Source organism: Acartia tonsa, chromosome 4 (genome assembly GCF_053477335.1).
Source record: "Acartia tonsa isolate MP-2025a chromosome 4, ASM5347733v1, whole genome shotgun sequence".
In the NCBI taxonomy this organism is placed as follows: Eukaryota; Metazoa; Arthropoda; class Copepoda; order Calanoida; family Acartiidae; genus Acartia; species Acartia tonsa.
In genome coordinates this window covers 3835781-3859969 of record NC_137263.1, presented here as the reverse complement: position 1 = coordinate 3859969, position 24189 = coordinate 3835781, and the positions used below count along the sequence as shown (strand labels likewise).

At 32.9% G+C, this 24189-nt stretch overlaps 1 protein-coding gene across 1 annotated transcript in view; it reads right to left on the bottom strand.

The window, feature by feature from the left end:
* The window catches only part of LOC145315725 (integrin alpha-PS2-like), a 69136-nt gene that overhangs the window by 20717 nt on the left and 24230 nt on the right, over positions 1–24189 (bottom strand). Inside the window, exons 4-9 of the mRNA XM_080155760.1 lie at positions 23094–23214; positions 16300–16361; positions 12919–13048; positions 9397–9534; positions 8761–8921; positions 4029–4229 (exon numbers count right to left, since the gene is read on the bottom strand). Coding sequence (XP_080011886.1) covers positions 4029–4229; positions 8761–8921; positions 9397–9534; positions 12919–13048; positions 16300–16361; positions 23094–23214 — 813 coding nt within the window. The remainder of the gene's footprint in view (positions 1–4028; positions 4230–8760; positions 8922–9396; positions 9535–12918; positions 13049–16299; positions 16362–23093; positions 23215–24189) is intronic.

The following is a 24189-nucleotide window of genomic DNA, read 5'->3' as shown; positions in this document are numbered from 1 at the left end:
TCACATGGCTGATTTTTGAGTAACTCTACAGTGTAGCATCCCTATATTCAAGTTTTAAAAACGTAAGTATGGACTTAAACAGTATCCTGTATATATGCTGTTAACAACATATTACTTACAATTTTGTTAGACTTATACATTTATATTTTGGTTATGCAGTTCTGACACTCTATAAGTGTTTATGTTCGTTTGTCCTACAGTTTTGGTGCTTCGCTTTTATGTATGTTGTCATCCTTGTATAAATTCAAAACTATAATCACTATAATACTTTATTCCCCCTCAAAACATAGATTTAGGGTATTAAAAGGAAATGTTTTAATTGCTGCTTTTCAAAACAAAATAAATAAATTTATATTTGGGTAAATGTTATCGTTAATTAGTAAATTAAAATAAATAAATAACAACTTTAAATTAACATTAAATTTTCAAGAAATTAATCAGGAGTCAAAATAGTAATAGTAATTTCCCTTATGAAATAAACAGTAGTTTATAAAAATAAGGGAAGAAGGGGACATTGGGCTGTTTATTACACAAGTCCCCAAAGTTTTATAATAACATTTTCTTAATCGTTAGCTAAACAAATTTGCGGACTTTTGTTTAATTGTGATTAATTCATGAAGTTGAGTGTCCAAACGTTTCAACCACTAATTGTAATCTACAAAAGAGGTAATTTTGTGTATTAATATTGGGGATGTACATCAATTTATCAGCCATTGACATATCCCTTTAGATCCCTGAATAAAAATAGGGATATGAAAACAAGGATGACAATAACCATAAAAGTGGAGCACAACAAACATTACTTATTGTGAATTCGCAGAAAATATTTATGTATAGATCTATTCAAAATTGTTTGCTTTAAAAAAATTGCTTAAACTCTTTTAAACAAATTTTCAAATATTTACATATTTATGATAATGTTCTGTTTAATTATCGTACTTTGCAAATGGATTTCAGATTCTAGCTGGCGGCGTTTACAATGTACATACACACATACAGGCATGATTCAGGGAGTGAGGGGACAATGGGCTGTTTATTATACAAGTCTCCAAAGTTTTATAATAATGTTTCCTTATTCATTGGATTAACAATTTTGGGGACTTTTCATGAATTTTGATTGGTTTGTTAATTAAAATGAGTGTCCAAACTTTTCAACCACTAATTGTAATCTACAGAAGTTGTAATTTTGTGAATTAATATTGGAGATGTACATCACTTTATCAGCAATTGTCTTATACCTGTAGATCCCTGTGAATGATTAGTTAGTTGCAATATTATCAACATAAAAGCACCATGGGTATATATTACTCAGGGATGGAGGAATAGGGAATTTAAAATACATGGATTTTAAAATAAATTTTTGGATAACCAATATATTTTTTAGGAATTTAGAAAGATTTGGTTAAATAATTAAATCTGTTTCAAACATTTTAATCTTCTATGTTCATCTTATGGAAAGTTGATTTATACATTTTTTTTTAAATTCCAGTTCACTTTTCGTCCTAATTTTTTTAAGTTCTTCATATTCTGAGCTGGATCTTTAAATCATTTTAATGGTGATTTAAATCGGGGTGCGCGAAATTTCAGCCAATCACAGCGCGGCTGAAACTTCGCGCACATCGATCTGATTCACCACTAAAATGATTTAAAGATCAAGCTCTGATGAAAGTTTGAGTTATAGCAATTACTCGGTTCTTAAGATTATTTCAGGTTAAAAATAGAAATAGCCAAAAAATATGCCAAACATTCCTAATCATATATCTAATTGAACAAAGATGAGAACATCCATAAAAAATTGTTATCAAAAAAGTAAAAAATCAGAATGTTTAAAATGGACATCAGGACTTTTTGGTGACGATTATAGAGTTGTTACAAATAATAAAACTGTACCTAACTGTTATAAGAATCAGCATACAAAGTTTGAAATCGATAGGACTATTCTAACATGTCTAAAAGAGCTAACCGCACCTTTTTTATAGAAAAGCTTGCTTTTTAAAAACATACATAATTTACTTCAACCTAATTCTCTGAAAACCGCCCCCCCCCCCCACTCAAAAATGCGGGAATAGGGGGGAGCGGGTGAGAACTAGCTAGCTAGAATAAACACAAATAAATAATGTATGCAGCAGATTAAGCAATTATCCCAGCAAGCCGAGAGGAAGGTGGTGGTCCCAGGGATAGAAAGGGATAAGACAATGTCCAATAAATAGGTGTACATCTCCAATGATGATGCACAAAACTGCAAAATTACAAATGCTAGTTGAAACATTTGGACAATCATCTTCATGAAACAACTAGTCGAAATTCAATAGAAGTCCCCAAAGTTGTCGCGTCAACGAGTAGAAAAACTTTATCATAAAACTTTGGGTACTAGTGTAATAAACAGCCTATTGACCTCTCCCTCCTGAAGGTGGTCCACAACTTTAAAGTTAAATACCCAACAATTAAGATATTCAGGATAAAAAAAAATTCTACAAAAAAAATATTTTTTTTAATTTTTAGCTTATACAGAAGACATTCATCTCAAGTATCAAAAAGGGTTATCAGGAAATTGTTAGATTTTTAAAAAGGACTTTTTATCTTTTTTTATATCAAAAAGATGGAGGACCCCTCTAACAATAAAAATGGTTAAATCCTAAAATAAGGCTTCCATGATTTTAAAAACTAAATTTTTAAAACCATTTCACGAATATTAAAATTAAAAATCATAAAATAATTACCAGTTTTGTTAGTCTGGGCCTTCGTCTCCTTGGGGCTATCAAAACTGGTTTTAATATTATATTTTTTTTATTTTAGTATCCTCGGAAATATGTCAATAATACGATGCGATAAATAACTATTACTCGTAAAATATCACAAAATGCATAAGGTTCCAAACATTAAATTAGTTGAACCAACTATACAATTTATTCTTGATATTACTATAATGTAGAATTACAAATTATTACAAAGTAAAGTGCGCATTTACTTCCACATATTATTACATCTCAGAGAAAAAGGGTACAATGGGCTGTTTATTACACTAGTACCCAAAGTTTTATAATAACGTTTTCTTATTGGTTGGCTTAATAAATTTAGGGACTTGAATTTTGATTGGTTGGTTTATTAAGTTAAGTATCAAAATGTTTCAACCACTAATTGTAATCTATAAAATTGGTAATTTTGTGCATCATCATTGGGGATGTACATCAATTTATCTGCCATTGTCTTTTTCTTAGGTTTTTCAATATTTTTTCCATGTCTTCAAAAACACCGAGAGAAAAAAACATTTAGAAAAAAATCCTCCAATATAAACAACAAATAATGTAAATTAAAGCATAGGGCAAGAGGCAGATGTCCTTTTTTGTAATAATATGCGGTTTTAATGCTTTAATAATCTGACACCCGTGCGGATGTCAATGCACACCCCAAGTATTTGTAAGGATATAAACACACCAGTTAAAGATTTTTGATAACCAAGCAAATATTTTATGGCATATAAAAACAATATTAATTACTATTGAATATGCAAGCATTATTTAAAGGCGAAGCTTTTCTGTGATTTTGGTCTGTACGTCAAAATGTCGGTGATAGTTATTGGAATTGCAGAATTTTCCGATCTTTAAAATTAGCTAAATTATCATTTTCTAAAGCAAAGCTACTTCATACGTAAAATCTTCTCATGCAATTTCAACTAATTATAAACAATTATTCTATTGAGTTTTATTAGACTGATAGTTATAATTAATGCTAACCTTATGGTTCTGCTTTTTAGTAAGGTCTAAAATAATGCCCGTAGATGCTTAAATACACTTTTATAGAAAGCAGGTGCTTAATTTTTTTGAAGGCTACCATTTTCCATTATGGCTTTGAAACCGATTAATAACGGGTTCTAATCATGTACCGTTTCGTATTATATCCAGTCACCTATGAATACAAAAATGTTTCGGGTTTAAAACTGGTTTAAATCTTATAATTGTACATTTTTATCCGCAGAAAACTGTTTATAATACGATGCGACAAAGAACTATTAAAGCTTCCATTTTTACCTGATCTGGTTTCTCCCTAACTCCAGCCCGCGATCCGCGATATATGAACACGGCTCCCTCGCCTCTAGCACCGCTGTAGGGAGCGCCGACTGCAAAGTCGCCGTACCCGTCCTTGTCGGTGTCGCCGAGGCTGGCGATGGAGAAGCCGAACCTGCCCTTGATCTCCTCGCCGTCACGGATATGCCATTTCCGGAACTTGTTCTGAAAAAAAAAGATTTTAAGATTTCTATTAAACAACAAGTCAGATATATGAAGATCTTTATGCCTATAAAAAAAGACATCATACAATACAAATGACCAATGATATGCCAATACACGGACTGAATTGTCTTTGGCAGGCCAGTACACATTTTAATTAGCCAATGGTAGGCCAGAATGACGACATTTTTATTAAAAAGTTTCCCAAAAATAGATGATGCCCTAAAATTATTGGTTGTCTCTTTGTTGTTTAGTAAGTAATAAATCTATGGCATTGCTGGCATTAACAGAAGCAGCTTATAGTGCTTAATAAAGAATGACGTCATACAATACAATTGACCAATCATAGGCCAGAATACATTTTATTATTGGTCAATATAAATTTATACTGTCATTTTTTATTAGGCACTACAAGCTGCTTCATTATTTTTGATTATTTTAAAAGATTCTTTATCCATGTTCCAGAAACGATTGTGCACATCATAGTATATAATATTAAAAATACAATTCTCGTTTTTATTTCGTTTTCCCATCCTCGCTTTGGATGGAAAATGCACTCAAAATTACACACTCAAATTTGTGTTGGTTCAACAATTTTTAGCTTTTAGTTTCAAAAACATTGAGTTTTTACAATTATAATCTAAAAAGTAATTGGATCAAGTCAAGCTGAGTGTGCCAATGGCAACAAGTAAAACAGAGCGTGCCAATATTCTCCCTAGTCAAGTAGAGTATGCCAATATTCCCTCAAGTAAAACATAGCATGCCAATATTTCATCAAGTAAAGCATAGTATGCCAATAGTTTAGCAAACAAAGCAGCATGACAAAAAAAAAGATGAATTTAACATATTTTCCGATTTATGTTATGATGATTCAACCTACAACCTACTTTATGTACGTAAAATATAGAAACTAGCAGTTGCGTCCCTAGCATCTAGGAGCTCTCTGTTCCAAGTAGTAGAAAAGTTACGAAAATTAGCCTAAAACCATTAAAATTTTAAAATAAAAGATCTCACTAATAGATGGACTGTTATGGTTCTTTTTTCAATGAAGCTTCTTATTGGTCCTTTAAAATACCATGATTTTGTTACAATAGTTTTTCTTTTTTAAACTTAAATGCTCTCTCCTTCCCTCAAATGCCCCTAGAGACAAAGAGGGGGCGGGGGTGGAGCCGCTAGTATATGTATATACATAGATTATTTCAAAATTTTAGAAAAAGCATATCTTGACAAGTAAAGCAGAGTATGCCAATATTACGCCAAGTAAAGCAGAGTGTGCCAATATTCCCCCTAGTCAAGTAGAGTATGCCAATATTACCCCAAGTCAAGTAGCGTGTGCCAAAACAGGCTATTGGCATACTCAGCTTGACTTGATCCGAGATTCCAATTGTACGGCAGCCGCATCAAGCTATGATTCATCCTATTTTCAGCAGCTAGTTAATACTTTAAAGCTGCAAGCTAGCAGCAAAATGATGGCTCAATTTAAGCTTCAAAGCTGCTACCAACACATTCAATTATATAAAGAAGTAAGTTTTTTTGTTTGTAGCTTAATATTTCAATAACAACTGAACTGATTTAGTTCTCCTTTTTATGGAAGTTTCACATAGGTCATTATTAGGTTTAATTTTCATATCTAAGCCTTGAAAGAAGAACCCCTTGAAAATAGGGGCGCAGTAACTAGTTATTTTAGAATGCAATACAAATTGTTATTTTTCAACTATAAAAAAAAAGAAGGAAACATAAAAGTTCTTGAAAAAGCTCATATTTCTGCATCAAAATTCAAAACATCTTGGAATTAATTTTTCTTAGATATGCAAGAGTTAAAAGATGATTATGTTAAAGAGAGAAAAAGAGAAAGATAGAGAGAGATAGAGAGAGAGAGAGAGAGAGAAAGAGAGAGAAAGAGAGGGAGAGAAAGAGAGAGATAAATCGAGAGAGAAAGATAGATAGAAAGAAAGAAAGAAAGAAAGAAAGGGAGAAAATGAGAGAGAGGGAGAGAAAGAAAGAGAGAGAGAGAGAAAAAAGATAAAAAGAGAATGAGAGAGAGAAAGAGGGATGGGAAGAAATAGAGATATAGATCGAGAGAGATAGATAGATAGATAGAGAGAAAGAAAGAAAAAGAGAGAGAGAAATTAATATGGGAATTAGAATGAGGTTTAAAACTGTTTTTGATAAGAAAATAGTTTCTTCTCAGATTAAAGTATGTGTAACTTAATATTAAGGTATTGATTACAACATTATCAGGGAGGGAGGGGACAATGGGCTGTTTATTACACTAGTCCCCAAAGTTTAATGTTAAAGTTTTCTTATTCGGTGGCTCAACAACTTTGAGGACTTTTATTGAATTTTAATTGTTTTTTTCAACGTTCCAACGTTTCAACAAGTAATTGTAATTTACAGAAAAAAGTGCATTATCATTTGAAATATACCCCAATTTATTGGCCATTGTCTTATCCCTTTAGATCCTTGCAACGTTATGCAAAGGGGCGGGGCAGCTGTTTCATACTTTATGGTCTAGGGAGAATTTAATTTAGTAATCGGTAGCGTGCAATGGGATTTACTAGGGGGGTGTGCAGCAATGTGGGGGTGAAAAATGGAAAGGCAGGCATTCACAATGTCAATTTTAAGGAGATTTTTCAACGTGGTTATATTAGAAAATCGTATCTAACTGTTATAGGAATCACCATACAAAGTTTGTATTCGATAGGCCGCCAATTCAAACATTTCTAAACTATCAAACGAACGGACGGACTGAAAACAAATTATAGAAAAGCTTTGCTTTTAAACATGATTTTAAAGATAAAATAATGATAAAAACTAAAAAAAAAATGAAGAACCTATCCTGAACCTATCAAAATGAAAGTTAAACTTCAATGAGATTAAGTTCATTGTTTCGTTGTTCATACAAAATTTAGCGCGAGTAAAAAATGTATAGGGGGGGGGGGGGTAACTTTTTGGGGCTTAATTAGACACTCCCCCCGTAAAATATTAACATCGTAAACCCATCAATGAAACGACTTACGGGTGCAGCCGTTCCAGAGATCATAAACACAATAAATGTACAAAAAAATGCTCGTTTGAAATAAACACTTTTGCTTTGAAGTGAAGATAACTCTGCAATAATGTGCTATTACAAATTAGCCACGGAATCAAATTCTAAATTTTTAACAGCGAATCTTTTCTACATTTAATGTGCGTCCGTCCGTACGTACTTTTGTAATAAATATACATTTATATAAATGATAGTTCATTTACGCTTGTTAGAATCGTCCTATTGCTCTTAAACCTTTAATATGACTTCTTATAACAATTAGGTATATTCTATAGTTAGACAAAGTTGCAACTCTAAGATCGTTTCCATAAAGTCCGTAAGGCCATTTTACATGTTAATTATTTTCACTTTTTATATACAAAAAAATTAATTTGATTTCAGAATTGATGATTTCTCAGATAATTAGGTACAATTCTATCTGCATTCACTTTACCGAATTACTTTCGATGTAAAAATAAGTTTGTTTGTTCTATATCTAATGCCTGATTTATTTGGTTTTGAATTTTGGATGTTGTCATCCTTGTTTTATAAAGGAAGTTCAAAAAGAATTTGCTGAAAGAATTTATAAAGAAAAAGTAACATACACACATTCAATTTGTTTTATCAGCATGAACAAAAATAATGCGCGCACGCGAAATATAAATTAATGGGTATTTTTCACACGCATTGCGTGTTCTATAATTTGTATCAAACTTAGAGGCCTCTAGTGGCAGTTAAAATGTTTCCTTTTCAATCTATGTAAAGATCAGCTGTTCAACAAAAATATCCGCTAGGCAGCGCTTTATATTTTTTATTTTTAGATATTATTCTTTGGAGGGTGGTGGTACCCTCGGTCCCTCCCCCTCAATAGATTAATATCTGCTAGATTAGAACCAGACAATTTTCCACGAATATCAAAATCTTAAAATAGTTTTTAAATTTTTTTTAAATCTTATAATAATTCATTTTTTATCCGCTGAAGGCAGTCTATAATACTGATGCGATAACTATTCAAAGTTGTGACTTTGGAATGAATATTGTTTTTAGGCCAGGGGATGATTTAATTATTTTCCTAAGAAATAAATTAAGATTATGAGTCATTTATTGACACAAACCACAGTTGTTTTTCAATTATAACCGGACATGCCATTCAAATTAGGGATTTAGAGGCGCTCTATATGAAGGGGTAGGGAAGGACAGAAAAATAGCCTAAACCATCCAGAAATATATGTGAAGCTGCCCTAAAATGAAAAACTTAATCGGTTCAGTAGTTATGGAAAGCTTAAGCTATATCTTAAATGCCTTAATCCTATAATATAAAGTAGTAATGAACCGATTTGGTTTTCCGTTTTAGGGAAGTTTCACGTAGGCCCCGGGATGGTTTTAGACTAATTTTTATTTTAGATTCAAGTCTTTTAGTAGTTTTAGGCTATTTTTCTACTCTTCAATTCTAGTGCTAGAGGCGAAACCGCTAGTACTTTATATAATATGATAAATAATAATTACCTCGCTATTTTGATACACAATATAAATTCTGCCCGTCTCATAGCTGCCAGGAACATCATAGTTCGTGTGGAGCGGGGCCCCGATCACGGCATCATCGTAACCGTCCCCGTTCACGTCACACACGGCCACAGAGTGTCCAAAGTATGCGCCCACCTGGGAGCGAAGCAGCTTGTAGTGCAATGTAAAAATGACATCATACAATACTATTGACCAATGATAGGCTAGGATAGATTTAATTGACTAATAATAGGCCAGTATACATATAATTGACCAATGAGAGGCCAGTTTACATTTAATTGACCAATGATAGGCCAGTATACATTTAACTGACCAATGATAGGCCAGAATAAATTTAAGTGACCAATAATAGGCAGGTAAACAATTAATTAATAGACCAATGATAGGCCAGTATACATTTAATTGACCAATGATAAGACAGTAAACATTGTAATTGACCAATGGTAAAATGTATCGCCTATCATTGGTGGTAATTTGTATAGCATGGCGTCATTTTTTGTAGCTGGACAAAGTGTCACACAAATCCCTCATTTTTATGACGTCACAAGGGAAATTTGTTGAGACGTTTTGTCCAGCTACCATTCTTCATTCGACAATATAAGCTGCTTCCCTGGGAGCCCGTCACATTGTGTAGCTGGGTCATGGTGCGGCCAGACAGGAAGAGAACCTTGCCGGTCAGGTTGGCACCGCGTGGCATACCAACCATCAGGTCAAGGTGCTCGTCATTGTCAAAGCTTCCAAGTGCCAAGGAATATCCTAAAAGAAAAAAATATTATTATCTTTTACAAAAATTTTGTATAACCAACAAAATCTACAATTAAAATTGTGAAATGAGTTTTGAAACTTCAGGGTATTATAGACAGCTTTCCGCTGTTGTTAAAATGAAAAATTATAAGATTGAAACCAGTTTTTGTCTGGATGAACGAACTGACCAATAAATGAGTTCCATGTTAGCAACCTAAATAGACTACAACATATTCGTTCAATGTCATATACATACAAACATACATGTATCCCTTGAAAAATATTTTAGTCCATGAAGTGTTATAAAGTTCGCAGAAATATTATAGTGCATTGTTAGAGCCGAAAACATTACAACTTAAGTTATTACTTTTCTATTCTGAATCATTTTTACATAATCATTGTTCACAAGAAATTCTTGAGCTGTTTTCAACAGCATTATGCATAAGGTTTTTCTTATAATTATCACATTTTAATGTTTTTAATATTTTAGTTTTGTTTTATTTTATAAAATTTATCAATATTAATCTAAGACTTTTACATAGCCCAAAAGTCGTATCCCAGGGTTATTTTTAGACCCTAAAGTTAAATGAGTGTTTTTACATAAATATGAATACTATACAGTTCATCCTAAAGACGTCCAAGCTTTTTTATTTGAGGGGGGGGATTGAAAATAAAAATTATTAATCTTTAATTCATAGAGAAAAGGACGTCCAAGCTTTTTTTGTGTAGAGGGTAATCACCCCTTACCCCTTTGACGTCCGTGCTTCAACCCAATAGATTTGTATACCGAACTCTTATAGAATTCTACCTTTGTCTTATAAACTTGCATTAACATTAATCTATCCTATGTTATAAAGTAGTAAGTGTTATTGTGTGAAGCTTAAGATCTCATAACACTGAACTGATTGAATTTTTTATCTTAAGTAAGCTTTACATAGGTTCCTTGATTGCTTTAGGCTATTTCATTTTCAGATTTTAGTCTTGGTTTTAAGCTATTTATCTAGCAACCTCTTTCTGTCCCTTTGAATACAGATTTCCTAGATGCTAGGGGCGCAGTCGCTATTGGATAATAATTGGATAAAGTCCTTAGACTATCATATTTTTTTGGTAAACACGACGGGGATTATTTTTCCAATTACTTAATGTCCTTGGTTTACGTATATATGTTTGAGTAAGAGTTCTGTAATCTTATGTTTATGTCATTTTCCTACATTTTTTTATTTGGTCTTCTTTATCGCCCCCATACCCAAAAAATCAATTAAAACAACCTCCTATACTCAACTCTATTTAATCAAATTAAAAGTTTGCTTATTAGGTGAAATGTATGGCGTTAATGTATTTTTGATTCATTTTGATTTTTGAATTAAGCAGTAGGCTCAGGGGCGTCCAAGCTTTTTTATTTGGGGGAGGTAAAATTTTGAAAATAAAAATTTGGGGGGGGGGGTAATCTTTATTTCATAGAGGCATTTTTTTTATTTGGGGGGGGGGTAAAAATTGAAAATCCAAAATTTCGGCACCCCCAAATTCATTTAGGTGGGGTAATCACCCCTTTACCCCCCCCCCCCCTTGGACGTCTATGAGTAGGCTCCATTTTTTACTAAAGCTACTAGAACATTTCTAGAATAAGGGACAGAACATTTGAAATGAAGAGAAGTTGAGATCATTAGAAGGGGGTTCTAAGCAATTTTCAACAAAAATTGCAAAAAAAATGTTTGTCATATGATAATCTGTATTCTTGTATTGCATGACAAAATTTAAATCATGAATCCAACATCCCTACAAATCTCTCTCTCTCTCTCTCTCTCTCTCTCTCTCTCTCTCTCTCTCTCTGTGATTATACCCATTTTTAAAAGCGAAGCTTTGCTATAATTATGATTCGTCCGTCTGTCCAGAACGGTTAGCTCTTTTCGTTAATTTAAATATATTAGAATTGTCCTATCGATTTCAAACTTTGCATGATGATTTCTTTAACAATATGTTAAGATTTAGGAAATGTAGCAGCTCTATAATCGTTACCAGTAAGTCCGTACGTCCATTTGAAACATGTAGTATCCTGTATTTAACAGTTTTGCAACAAATTTACTTAAAATTTAGTTCAAACTTATATCATATTTATATTCTGCTTATTCAGGAATCAGTTCTGACACTTTAACAATGAGGTTTGTCCTGCCGTTTCAGAGCTTCGCTTTTATGGATGCTGTTTTTTTGTATGTGTGTGTATGTGTGTGTATTGTAAATCGTAGCAGCACAAATGTTAAACCCTATCATTTTGTAGCCTCAAATCTTTTTTTGCACCGTATTTTGTATGAATGTGTGCTTTTATGCATAGAAATTATTTTACTTACACAAACACACACGCACACACACACACACTCACACACACATACACTAACAAAAATAACATTAGATAGAATCAAAATAAAATATCTAAGGGGATGAGACAATGGACGATAAATTGATGTGCATCCTCAATGATGATACACAGAATTACCCCTTTCGTAGATTACAATTAGTGGTTAAAAGGTTTGGACACTCAACTAATAAACAAAATTCTATGAAAGTCCCCTAAATTGTTAAGTCAGCGAATAAGAAAACGTTATCATAAAACTTTGGTGACTAGAGTAATAAACAGCCCATTGTTCCCTCCCTCCCTGTATAAAATATCAACATCTTAAGCTTAAACCCTTAAAAAACTCTCTGGTTTCTGTCCAATTGAACGATTCAATCATTCTGTTTTTAAAACATGCTAAATTTAGAGACTCTTATATACAAAATAAAAAATAAAAAAATTACAATTTACAAAAATACTCAATTCACATCTCTATAACACAATCACACACACACACACACACACGCGCGCACACATACACAAAATATTGAAGTTTTTTGTATTTGAATAAATTGCCTGTGATTATGGAAAAAAATGATTGAAAATTGACGTCAGATGTTTGATGTCTTGTTAATATTTGGTAATTTGCATATAATAAAACATGAATATTTCTATCATTTCATACATAAATTTTTTTACAGTTAATTCTTTGTGATTTTGTAGTTTTATTAAATTGATTTAATGTTATTTTGGACTAAGTAGATGAAATATTTTTCCGTATCGCTTCGAAACCGATTAATATCCGGTGGAATAGAAACGGTTCTCATCCATACTGAAAAATTATGTCTAGCACCGTATTATATCCAGTTTTCTACGAATATAAAAATGTACAATCACATAAAACTAGTTTTTTTAGCCCCGAGATGCCGAAGAAGGCACGGGCTTTTATCTTACATAAGTGTACATTTTATATCCGAGGAAAGCTGTTTATAATACGATGCAAGAAATATCTATTCCAGTATGGCTTCGAAACCGAGTAGACTTGTTACTGTAAAATAAAACTGTACCTAGATAAGTATCATCTTCAGTTTCAGCTCCCTCCTCCGTGGCAATTAGGTCCAGCCGGTTCCACAGGTTCTGTGAGTAGGTCTGGCCCTGCCAGTAGTAGCTACCTGGAGCTCCAATATACAGTCTCTCCTGAAATATATCGAATGTATAATATACCTTGATATATTATGACAGGTTAAAAATTATCGTCAAGTTAGGTTATGGACATAATTTATTGAACAGTTTATTCAACCAGTAGGAGGGGAGGCTAGTAAAGAGGATGGATTTGGGTATTGTTATTTTAGCCATGAGAGTACATGATAATCTGGATTAAGATCCATGTAATAATAAATCCATTTGTAGGAGGACATAGTGGCTCAAAAATCAGCCATGTGACGTCATAAAAATGAGGGAGATGAGAGTAGAAGTGGGACGGACGGACGGACGTACGGACGGACGGACCGACCCTAATTATAGAAAAGCTTCGCTTTTAATAAACTTGTATAAATGTATTAATAAACAATTTTTTAAACCATAATTTTTTGGCTATTTTTAAAGTTTTTTAAAGTATATGAACATGGCTTAGTATTATTTTTGTTTGATTGATTATGACATGAAGTCAAATAAGGGATCTAAAGGGATAAGACAATGGCCGATAAATTGATGTACATCCCTAATGTTAATATACAAAATTACCCCTTGTAAGAAATGAGAAACACTATCATAAGACTTTGGGAAATAGTGTAAAAAACAACCCAATGTCCCCTTCCTCCCTGGATTATTATATACATATAATCTATAACTTTTTTTGCTAATTGAATTTGCAAACTTAATCGTTAATTAATAACTATTGGCTCCGCCTGTAGCATCTATGAGCTCTGATTAATGAAAGGGATGAAGATATGAGGGCAGATAAATACCCTAAAAGACTTTAGTTTAGAAATAGTTAAGTCTAAACCTCCCTTTAAATTGAGAACTTGATCGGTTTATTAATTAGCGAGATCTTAAAGGACAAATAAAAAACCATTTCATATACATACTAAGATAAAAACAAAAGAAATACAAATTTTCACAAAATAAACCTTTTTAAGATATTGGAAAGGTTTTTAAAAGTTGATTGATATTTTAATATTCATGGGAAATTATCTGTAATACGCGATGCTATACTCGATTTTTCAGTATGGCTGAGAACCGTTTTTAATCCAGCGGATAAGAATCGGTTTTGAAGCCATACTGGAAAGTACTTTCTTGTAAGAAGCAAAATATCTCTTAAACACATGTTTTTTTTGTAAGGAGGCTACATGTATGTCATAAATATTTGCCATGTTCATCCCAATAATTTTATTTCTGTGAAAATAACTCGTGTTATTTTGACATAAGCGTTAAAGACAGATTGATTAAACAACCAACTAATAATAACAATATAGAGTAACTTTGCTTTGAAAATTGTGCTCCAAACCTACATGAATTATGTAAAATCTAATAATTTGAATAAAAATGAGTAAAATGTATGTAAAGCGTATAATTGATTCAATCATAAGAATTTGTATTTCATTATTCCCTACTTGCCAGAACGACACTGTGAAAAAATGTTGGTTCCAGGACAAACGCAGGAGTGACAAACGGCGGAGTTGACAAACGCTGCGGCAGGAGTGTCAAAGTAATAAGTTAATTAAGTATTACATATAGGTTAGGTTAAGATATAAATATACAAATAAGCTCCCCGCAGGGGTTAGGCATTTAAAAAGAACCTTTAAGAAGGTTTAAAACAAGTTAGGTTAGGTATAGTGTCCACTTCGACATTTGTCACTCCTGCATTAGTCCTAGGATCAAAATATTCATATAAAAAATCATATTGGATTTTTTCGTAGCTTCTAAGTCACCCATACCATTTCTTTTATTTTCTTTTGTGTTAAGGAGTGAGTTTTGTATTTTTACTTGAAATATCATAATTTTCATTTGTCTATTTTCTTACAAATTACATAAAATTTGTTCATAAAAGCTTCAGAAAATGCAAGATGTAAAAAAATTGAATTGGTAAAAGATTTTTTGCAGTGTATTATTGCAAATTTTACTGTAATTTCAACAAGAAATGAATGTATGATTTTGAGTATTGAAAATCAGGGAGGGAGTGGACATTGGTATGTTGTTACACTAATCCCTAAAGTTTTATAGTTACGTCATCATATTCGTTGGCTTAACAACTTTGGGGACTTTAATTTAATTTTAATTGGTTGGTGCATTAAGTTGAGTATCAACTAGCGGTATTCTACAGAAGGGGAAACTTTGTTTGTCATAATTGTGGATGTACATCAATTTATCTGTCATTGTCTTATCCCTTTAGATCCCTGATTGAAAATTGTATTTGCAATGTGGTTCCAATTATCATCAAATATTATGGATATTTCATTTTTTCATTACTAAATGAAAACCCTTGATTATTTTTTGGACAAGCTTTGTTTTAAACATTTATCAGGTTTTGACAGCTTATTTTGAAAATTTGCAGCCGTGGCCTTCCAAACCAAGCACTCCTAGCATATAGGGGCTCTATATTCTAGGGGATATGAAAGGACAGAGAAATAGCCTAAAACCATGCCTACGCCTTTTCCATAAAAAGTAAAATAGCCTAAAACCATCCAAGGACCTATAAAAAGCTTCACTGTAGAGGAGGACCATATTAGTTCAGCGGTTAGCGAGATATTACGCTACAAACAATAAAAGCTTACTACTTTAGGTTCCCAAAGAAATATAAATATTTTACCTTTGTAGGATATGCAATGAATCCAGCTTGACAGTAGCCTTGTCTATGATATCCCCAAGCTCAAACAAACAGACAAACATCCTTTTACTTTAACATTATCCTTTCCCCAAAAAGTATAAATATTGTACCTTTGTAGGATAAGCACTGAATCCAGCTTGACAGTAGCCTTGTCTATGATATCCCCAAGCTCAAACAAACAGACAAACATCCTTTTACTTTAACATTATCCTTTCCCCAAAAAGTATAAATATTTTACCTTTGTAGGATATGCACTGAATCCAGCTTGACAGTAGCCTTGTCTATGATATCCCCAAGCTCAAACAAACAGACAAACATTCTTTTACTTTAACATTATCCTTTCCCCAAAAATATAAATATTTTACCTTTGTAGGATATGCACTGAATCCAGCTTGACAGTACCCTTGTCTGTGATATCCCCAAGCTCAAACAAACAGACAAACATCCTTTTACTTTAACATTATCCTTTCCCCCCAAAAGTATAAATATTTTACCTTTGTAGGATAAGCACTGAATCCAGCTTGACAGTACCCATGTCTGTGATATCCCCAAGCTCAAACACACAGACAAACATCCTTTTACTTTAACATTATCCTTTCCCCCAAAAATATAAATATTTTACCTTTGTAGGATATGCACTGAATCCAGCTTGACAGTAGCCTTGTCTGTGATAACCCCAAGCTCCTAAAAAAAAACAGAAATGTAAATAAACTAGTTGATACGCCCCTAGCCTCTAGGTGAGTGCGAAGGAGGTCAGAAAAAAGCATATACCCATCCAAAGACATTTAATAATAGTAGGGGAAAAAAGTCACCCAACAATCAGATACGTGACGTCATAAAAATGAGGGAGATGAGAGGAGAAGTGGGGAAGAAAACCCCTTAAAAAGAGATAGATAATCCATAACTTTTATTTTTATGACGTCACGAGGCTGATTTTTCAGATACTTTCTCCCCCTACTGAAGAACCAATCAAAATTCAATAAAATTCCCCTAGTTGTTAAACCAGCGAATAAGAAAACGTTATTATAAAACTTTGGGGACTAGTATAACAAAGAGTCTAATGATTATATTGAAAAAGAGAGCATAAAATATGGATGCTAGGAGGATGTTGTTATGTCATTTGTCATTCAATTTTATCATTTATTCTAACCCTAGGCAATATACAGTTCGTTGTGCTTTCATTTCCCCATGTTATTACATCAGCAATATGTTTTACAGCATGGCTTTGAAACCGATTAATATCCGTTTAGATTAGAACCGGTTCAAAGCCAAACGGAAAAATCATATATAGCATCGTATTACAGAAAATTTTCCTCGAATGTTAAAATATAAATCATACAATTAATACCAGTTTTGCTATCCCGGGCCTTCAGCCCCTCAGGGCTAAAACACTGGTTTTAATCTTATACTTTTTTATTTCAATATCCGCGGAAAGCTGTCTATAACACGGTGTAAATAATAACTATCCTGAATGAGAGTGAAGCAATAGCAAAGGTTTTTTATTCATGTTAATGTATACAATTCATTCCGAAGATTTGATAATGTAATACATGCGTGGAAGTCATTGCACACCCCAAAGTTCAAGAGATATACAAGAAATATGTCAATGTGAGGTAAGATTTCAGACTAAGAGCATCAAAAAGAAAAAAAATATAGATAGAGGGGACAATTGGCTGTTTGTTATACTAGTCTCCAACGTTATCATAACGTTTTCTTATTCGTTGGCTTTACAACTATGGGGACTTTTGAATTTTGATTGGTTAGTTCATTAGGTTGAGAGTACAATCGTTTTAATCACTATTTTTTTCTACAGAAGGGGTAATTTTGTGTATCATCATTGGGGATGTACATCAATTTATCGGTCATTGTTATACCTTTAGATACCTGGAAAAAAATACTCTAATTATAAGAGTTGTTTGAATCTATCTCTCCAATTGGTCGAATATCCGCAGCTATAGGACATGGTAAACAGATACAATACACAAGAAAAAAGAATAACCGCTAATATGATTGTAGATATGTAGCGCAGCCGACATTAGAGAATAACAATAGAGGAGGCAGGGGTAAAATATCTGGATATCCCCACCCGAGGACCCTGTGCCGACTTTAAATTGGGTCTTTGAAAATCATCGAATAGCATCGAGGATATTTATTTTGCCAAGTCGATACAAAAGAGCAGGAGCAATTTGCTAGCCGACGAAAAAGATCCCCAACAGGGGGATTCAGGTAGTTTTCTGATTATATACTATATTTAGATTTACTTAGCCGACATTTATTTCAAAGTTTTTGTTTAGATGAAGCCTAAGCATTCAGAATATCTCCCTCACAGTGAAAAATGTTTTTGTTTATTATTTAACCATTAAACTTTCAATGCATTATATCATTTATATGCAGATTCTTAAAAAGAAGATTATTGTTTTTTTAACATTTGCTTTAGATGATGATCAAAAATAAAATTTGGACTCTTAAAACAGATTCAAAGTTGACCGACCGAGACCGACTTAAAGCTGCAAGTAGCCACTTTTTTTATTTCCTTAAATTGTTAAATTATACAACAATTTTTATATGCAATATATTTTTAACTAGCGGTTTCGCCCCTAGCCTCTAGGGGCTATGCCCCAAGAGGTTTAATGAACCTATTTTAGTGTTATTTAGATTTTAAAAGAAAAAGTAAAATTTATTTTTTGGGGGAAAGGTATTTTTCATTTTTGGGGGGGTTGGGGGTGTCCCATCCCCCAAGAAAATAGCTTAAAACCATCCCAGGACCAGTAGGTATATTCCCTGAAAAGTAGATCCCAATCGGTTCAGTGGTTACTGAGATCTTAAGCTTCAGACAGACAGACAGACATACATCGTACTACTTTGTATTTTAGATATATGCACTGAATATACATATTTTTTTCATTTATTCCTGTATCATAGTTTAATATTCTAGTCTAAAATCTTAGTGGTGCGCTATTTATAAACATTATTGTTCTTGTTAATCAGAAAAGGAAGATTAAAATGCAAAATATTTGTGTCTGAACATTTGAGAAGAAGGCAGAAGAAAAAAAATGTATTTCATCAATCAACTTGGCCAAAAATTTCCCCAATTTAAAATGATGTGACAAGAAAAATGCGCAAAAAAGCTGATAAAAAATGCATGCTTAGTACCCGCTCACTTTCATCTAGCCATTAACCCCCCCCCCCCCCCCCCCCCGACCCTTATCTAAAAATTTTACTCATGAATTGGCAAGAAACCCTTTTTCCGCTCATTAAGGCATATCATCAGGGTTTAGGGATGTAAAAACAATAAATGTATAAGTATAGATGTATAACCCAGACAACTACCTGGTTTGGTCCTTTTTCATCTACTATCAAATTACTTTATGCTCTTTTGCGGCACTTGGATGGTTAATATTTCCGACGCTATTTGCTATTAAAGTAAAATCACTTTAATTGCATGATCTTTGTCTAAAAGTTTGTCTTGCAAGTTTTAGACCATGGCATTTCGTCACTTAGAGACTGAATAGAAGCTAATACTAAGACACAATTTGCTTAACAGGCAAAGAAAGCAGAGTTAAGTTTAAAAACATACGCAATATTTTTTTCATTAAAAAATACATTTTCGCCTCCCCTATTCGTGGATTATGATGGAAAAAGTGTTTAAGCATCGCGCTGGGTTTGAGCCCAGTAATATATGATTAACAATTTTAGCGGGCAAGCATTTTCTACCATATTTTAATTACCTCGGCGAAATGAAGCAATTATTGAGCTATCAGCACGGGTTAAAAAATCCTTTTTATCTCACTCTTTCTTTTTTAATTATCGTGCATAAAATTGTGCATATATAATCGCTGAACATTTTTCGTTGTATTTCAAAATTATGTAATGTTTGCTCTAATTAATTTTTTTTGTTGTTGATTTCTTCTTATTGAAACAATGTAATTTTTTCTCCAGTTTTACAACTATTTTAAAAAGGTTTACTTTCTAAAAATCACAAACAAAAAGTAGAACTTTTAGAAGCAGTATTTTAGTGGTTATTTGCCTATGTACTTTTAAACTTGCGTACATTCTCTGTATACCCGGTATATGTAATCTGCAATTGATATATTTATTAACAAGTCCAAATTGCCGAGGTTCCTTATCATATTTAAAAGGCATACATAATTAATAATTATATGCTGCATTGCATTTGTCTTTAATTTTACTTAATGAAGATGCACATCAAAATTTAATAAACGATAATAAGCGATACCTCAAGACGTACGTGAAGAAAGTCGCTCAAAAAATCAGCATTTGACGTCATAAAATGAGGGATTATCCATCTCTTTTTTAGAGGTTTTCTTTCCCACTCCTCCTCTCCTAATGCCTCATTTTTATGACGTCAGATATTTTTAGCTACTTTCTTGACGTACCCTCAAGACAATTTTAAAGTTATTTGTATAGAATTTTTGCTACAAAAATGTAACAAGTCTGTTACATGAATTGATATAGGATATACGTGGATATATTAACAGGAGGAAATTTGTCGTCAATTTAGCTTGCTAATATGGACCTTATTTATTGGTTAGTTTGTTAATCTAGTAGGAGAGTAGGGGATTGGGTAAAAGGGTGGAACGGAGGGAATCGTTATTTTAGCCAGCTGCAAGTATTACTTTTTCTGTCGCAACATCCAAGTAATACTATATCGATTGTTATATGTATGAAGCCAGCCACCCTTCTAAAATTTGAATTATTTATGTTTATGAAAGCAGGTTTTTTGCCCAATCTATAAGATATAACCAGGGCCGGAGGGAGAGAACATTGGGAATTTTATTACACTAGTTCCCAAAGTTTCATAATATCGTTTTCTTATCCGTTGGCTCAACAACTTTGGAGACTTTGATGAATTTTGTTTTCTTGGTTTATTAAGTTGAGAGTCAAAACCTTACAGCCACTTATTGTTACCTACAAAAGGGGTAATTTTGTGTATCATCATTTAGGATGTACATCTATATATCGGCCATTGTCTTATCCCTTAAAATCCCTGCATAATATACATAATTTAATAGTTTCAAGTATGTGTAAACACATATTATGTAAACATTTTACATAATAAATAAAGGGATAGGGGCGGAAAAAGGTATAAAAAAAACAGAAATAGGCAATAATGAAAAACCAATAATTAATAGCTATTTTTGCTTCACCGTAGCCTCAACATTATATTTCAGTTAAAGTTTTTCAATTTCGAACGGAAAGGTTTTTTTACTCTCATAAAAATTTACTGATAATAAATATTAAAAAACCTTATATGGCCTAAAAAATTATCTATCTATCTAACACTCAAGTAGGGTCAGTAGGCATAGAAACCATGCGGGGCAAACTTAACTTTTTAGATCTTCTTAACTGTGATAAATTCTTATAAAATTTATTTAATATTTCTTGGATCTTACACCAAATTATCATGTAAACTAATAAAATTAAATTCGTAGTTGTCTAAAATAACGATAACCCTTTACCCATCCTCTCGCCTTCTGAACGACCTGACCAATAATAATTAGCAATGTTAGCAATCATAATATCCATTCATTTATATTCTATAGCCATTCATATAAAGTGCTCGAAAAATTATAAAAAAAATCTCCATATCTGAAGTGTCATGTAAGATGTTATAAAAAAGATACGTCTAAATCAATCTCTTTTTTAGGGGTTTCTTTCCTTTTTCTCCTCTTATTCCTCCTTTTTCGACTTATTTTAATGACGTCACACATGACACTTTCCACCGCTTCATATCTACCAGGCAAATTGAGATATACGGACCAACACTGTTACAGGGGGGATAAATATGGCAGAGAAAGAAATTTCTTTCAACTTTTATGGCTTAATATTTTCATTTTTAGTTGTATAGCTAGTCTATAAGTCCGTCAGGCCGGTTGACTTATTCAAAATTATATATCCTATCCTTTAACATAAAGTAGTAAGTGTTTTTTTGTCTAAAGCGAAGGATCTCGCTAATCAAAGAACAGACATGGTTCTCCTTTACAGGGTAGCCTCTCATAGCTCCTGGAAAGGTTTATAACTATTTTTGGGGGAAAAAACCAAAAAAATTAATTTTACTTTCTAACTAAAAAAATGGGGCAGTTTACCTCAAATGCTCCTAGAGGCCTTTGGGGGGGGGGGGGGGCGTAGCCGCTGGTAGATAATAAAGTAAGATTGCCCTTGTTATTATGTGGTACTAGTGGACAGGTTTTTCCTTGGTACATGATGTTGCATGCTTACTTAAATTTGTTGTGTATAGTTGGGATACACAAACTGACATGCATACATAAATACCAGGGATCTAAAGGGATAAGACAATGGCCGATAAATTGATGTACATCCCCAGTGGTGATACACAAAATAACCCCTTACAATTAGTGGTTGTACCGTTTGGGATACACAAACTGATATGCATACATAAATAGATGGGAGGGAAGGGACATTGGGCTTCTTATTACACTAGTCCCCAAAGTTTTATATTCGTTGGCTTACAACTTTGGGGACGCTAATTGAATTTTGATTTGTTGGTTCATGAAATGGAGGGTCCAAACGTTTGAACTATTAATTGTAATCTACAGAAAGGGTAAATTTGTTTATCATCATAGGGGGTATACATCAATTTATTGGCCATTGTCTTATCCCTTTAGACCCTTGATATATACATGTACAAGAAAGTATATGTATGTGTGTTATGATTTAAGATTGCTTAAGACATCAAAGCGTATTATTTGCTAGTACATATATTTGTATTACAAGCGGCTACGCCTATAGACGCCTAAATGGTTTTACTTTAATCTTTGAAAAGTGGGTTTGAGATTAATTTATCTTCAACTAACCTAACCCTGTATTACTACTGCTTTTTTGACAAAATAAAAGCGGAAATTATTTTGTTAGAATAGTTATTTACAGTATCGTATTATAGACAGCTTTCCGTCTATATTGAAATTAAAATCAGTTTTGTTAGCCGATAGGGGCCGAAGGCACGACCTAACAAAACTGGTGTTAATTTTATTATTTTAATTTTAATATTCGTGTAAAATTGTCTGTAATACGATGATATACATGATTTTTAGTATGGGTCAGAACCGATTCTAATCCAGCAGATATAAATCGGTTTCGAAGCCATACTGGAAAATATTAGACAATGTTTACCTGTCCTGCAGGGGAAGTAATCAGAAAATCTTGAGAATGATTGTACAGCTGTCTATCTTGAATAGGAGCCAAGAAAATCACGTTTTAGACGGACATACGGACATTTCAAATTACAGAGTAGCTTAGCAATTAAAATGTGGATCATGGAAAGAAAACGAACTAGCGGATTTCGTCATATTTTCACAGTATCTTTTCGCCTATTTTTAGCCTCCGCGGGTGGCTATAACCCTGCGGGGCAATCATCCAATTGTCCAAAATGTATACCTGTTCTGCAGGGGGAGTATTCTGAAAATCTGGAGAATGATTGTACAGCTGTAAAGCAGGTACCCACTGGCTCCCGCCGCTTTGAGTTGATGGAATAATATACGTATCTGGGGGCACATGCCTAAAAAAGAAAACAAAAATAGTTTTACATACTTAAATATTGGACAAAGTACAGTTATTTATCGCATCGCATTATAGACAGCTTTCCGCGGATATTAAAAAGATAAATTAAAAGATTAAAACCAGTTTTGTTAGTTCCGAGGGGTCACAGGCCCTGTCTAACAAAACTCGTATTGATTTTAAGCTCGTTAATAAATTCGATTTTTTTAAATTAAACAAAAAAAAGTAACTAAGGCCAGACAGTCGGACATAAAAACACACCATAGGGGCAGAGTAGCTGCGCTACTAACAATTATTATTATGTCATCAAATATTTTAAGGAAAGGGGTAAATTAAACATTTGTAATTACAAATTGTCGATGTAAAGCTTTGTATGTTGTATCTTACTTTAATTTAATAGAAATTCTGGGTGAGTAGTAAATATTTGAAATTCCTTGTTCAAACTAGACCATCCCAAATATTCTAATTGTATCACACAAATGTATGGAAAGTTTTATGCTTGTAAATTAGCCCCGTTCGTTATTTTCACTTTAGTCAAAATGTTCCTTTTACTTTTTGTTGTAAAATCAAATTAGACTTGTTGAAAATTAAACTAAAGCTAACTTTTCAAAAGACCCAACCAAGGACGTCCAAGCTTTTTCATTTGGTGGGATTACCCCCTCCCCCCAAATGAAAAAGCTTATGTCATACGGGCAAGGACGTCCAATTTTTTTTTATTTGGTTGGGTGAAAAGTAAAAGTCAAAAATTCATTTTGGGGGTAATCACCCCTTTACCCCCACCCGTGAACGTCCCTGGACCAAACATTTAATTTTAAATAAAAAACGTTGGTTCAATTTATTTAATCTAGATTGGGTTGTGCAACTATAAGCGTTTAACACTTTTTCACCAATAATATTTATTTACAGAAAGGATAATGTTGTTTATTATAATTGGGGGTGTAATTCAATATATAATTTTTTTCTTAAAACCTATCTT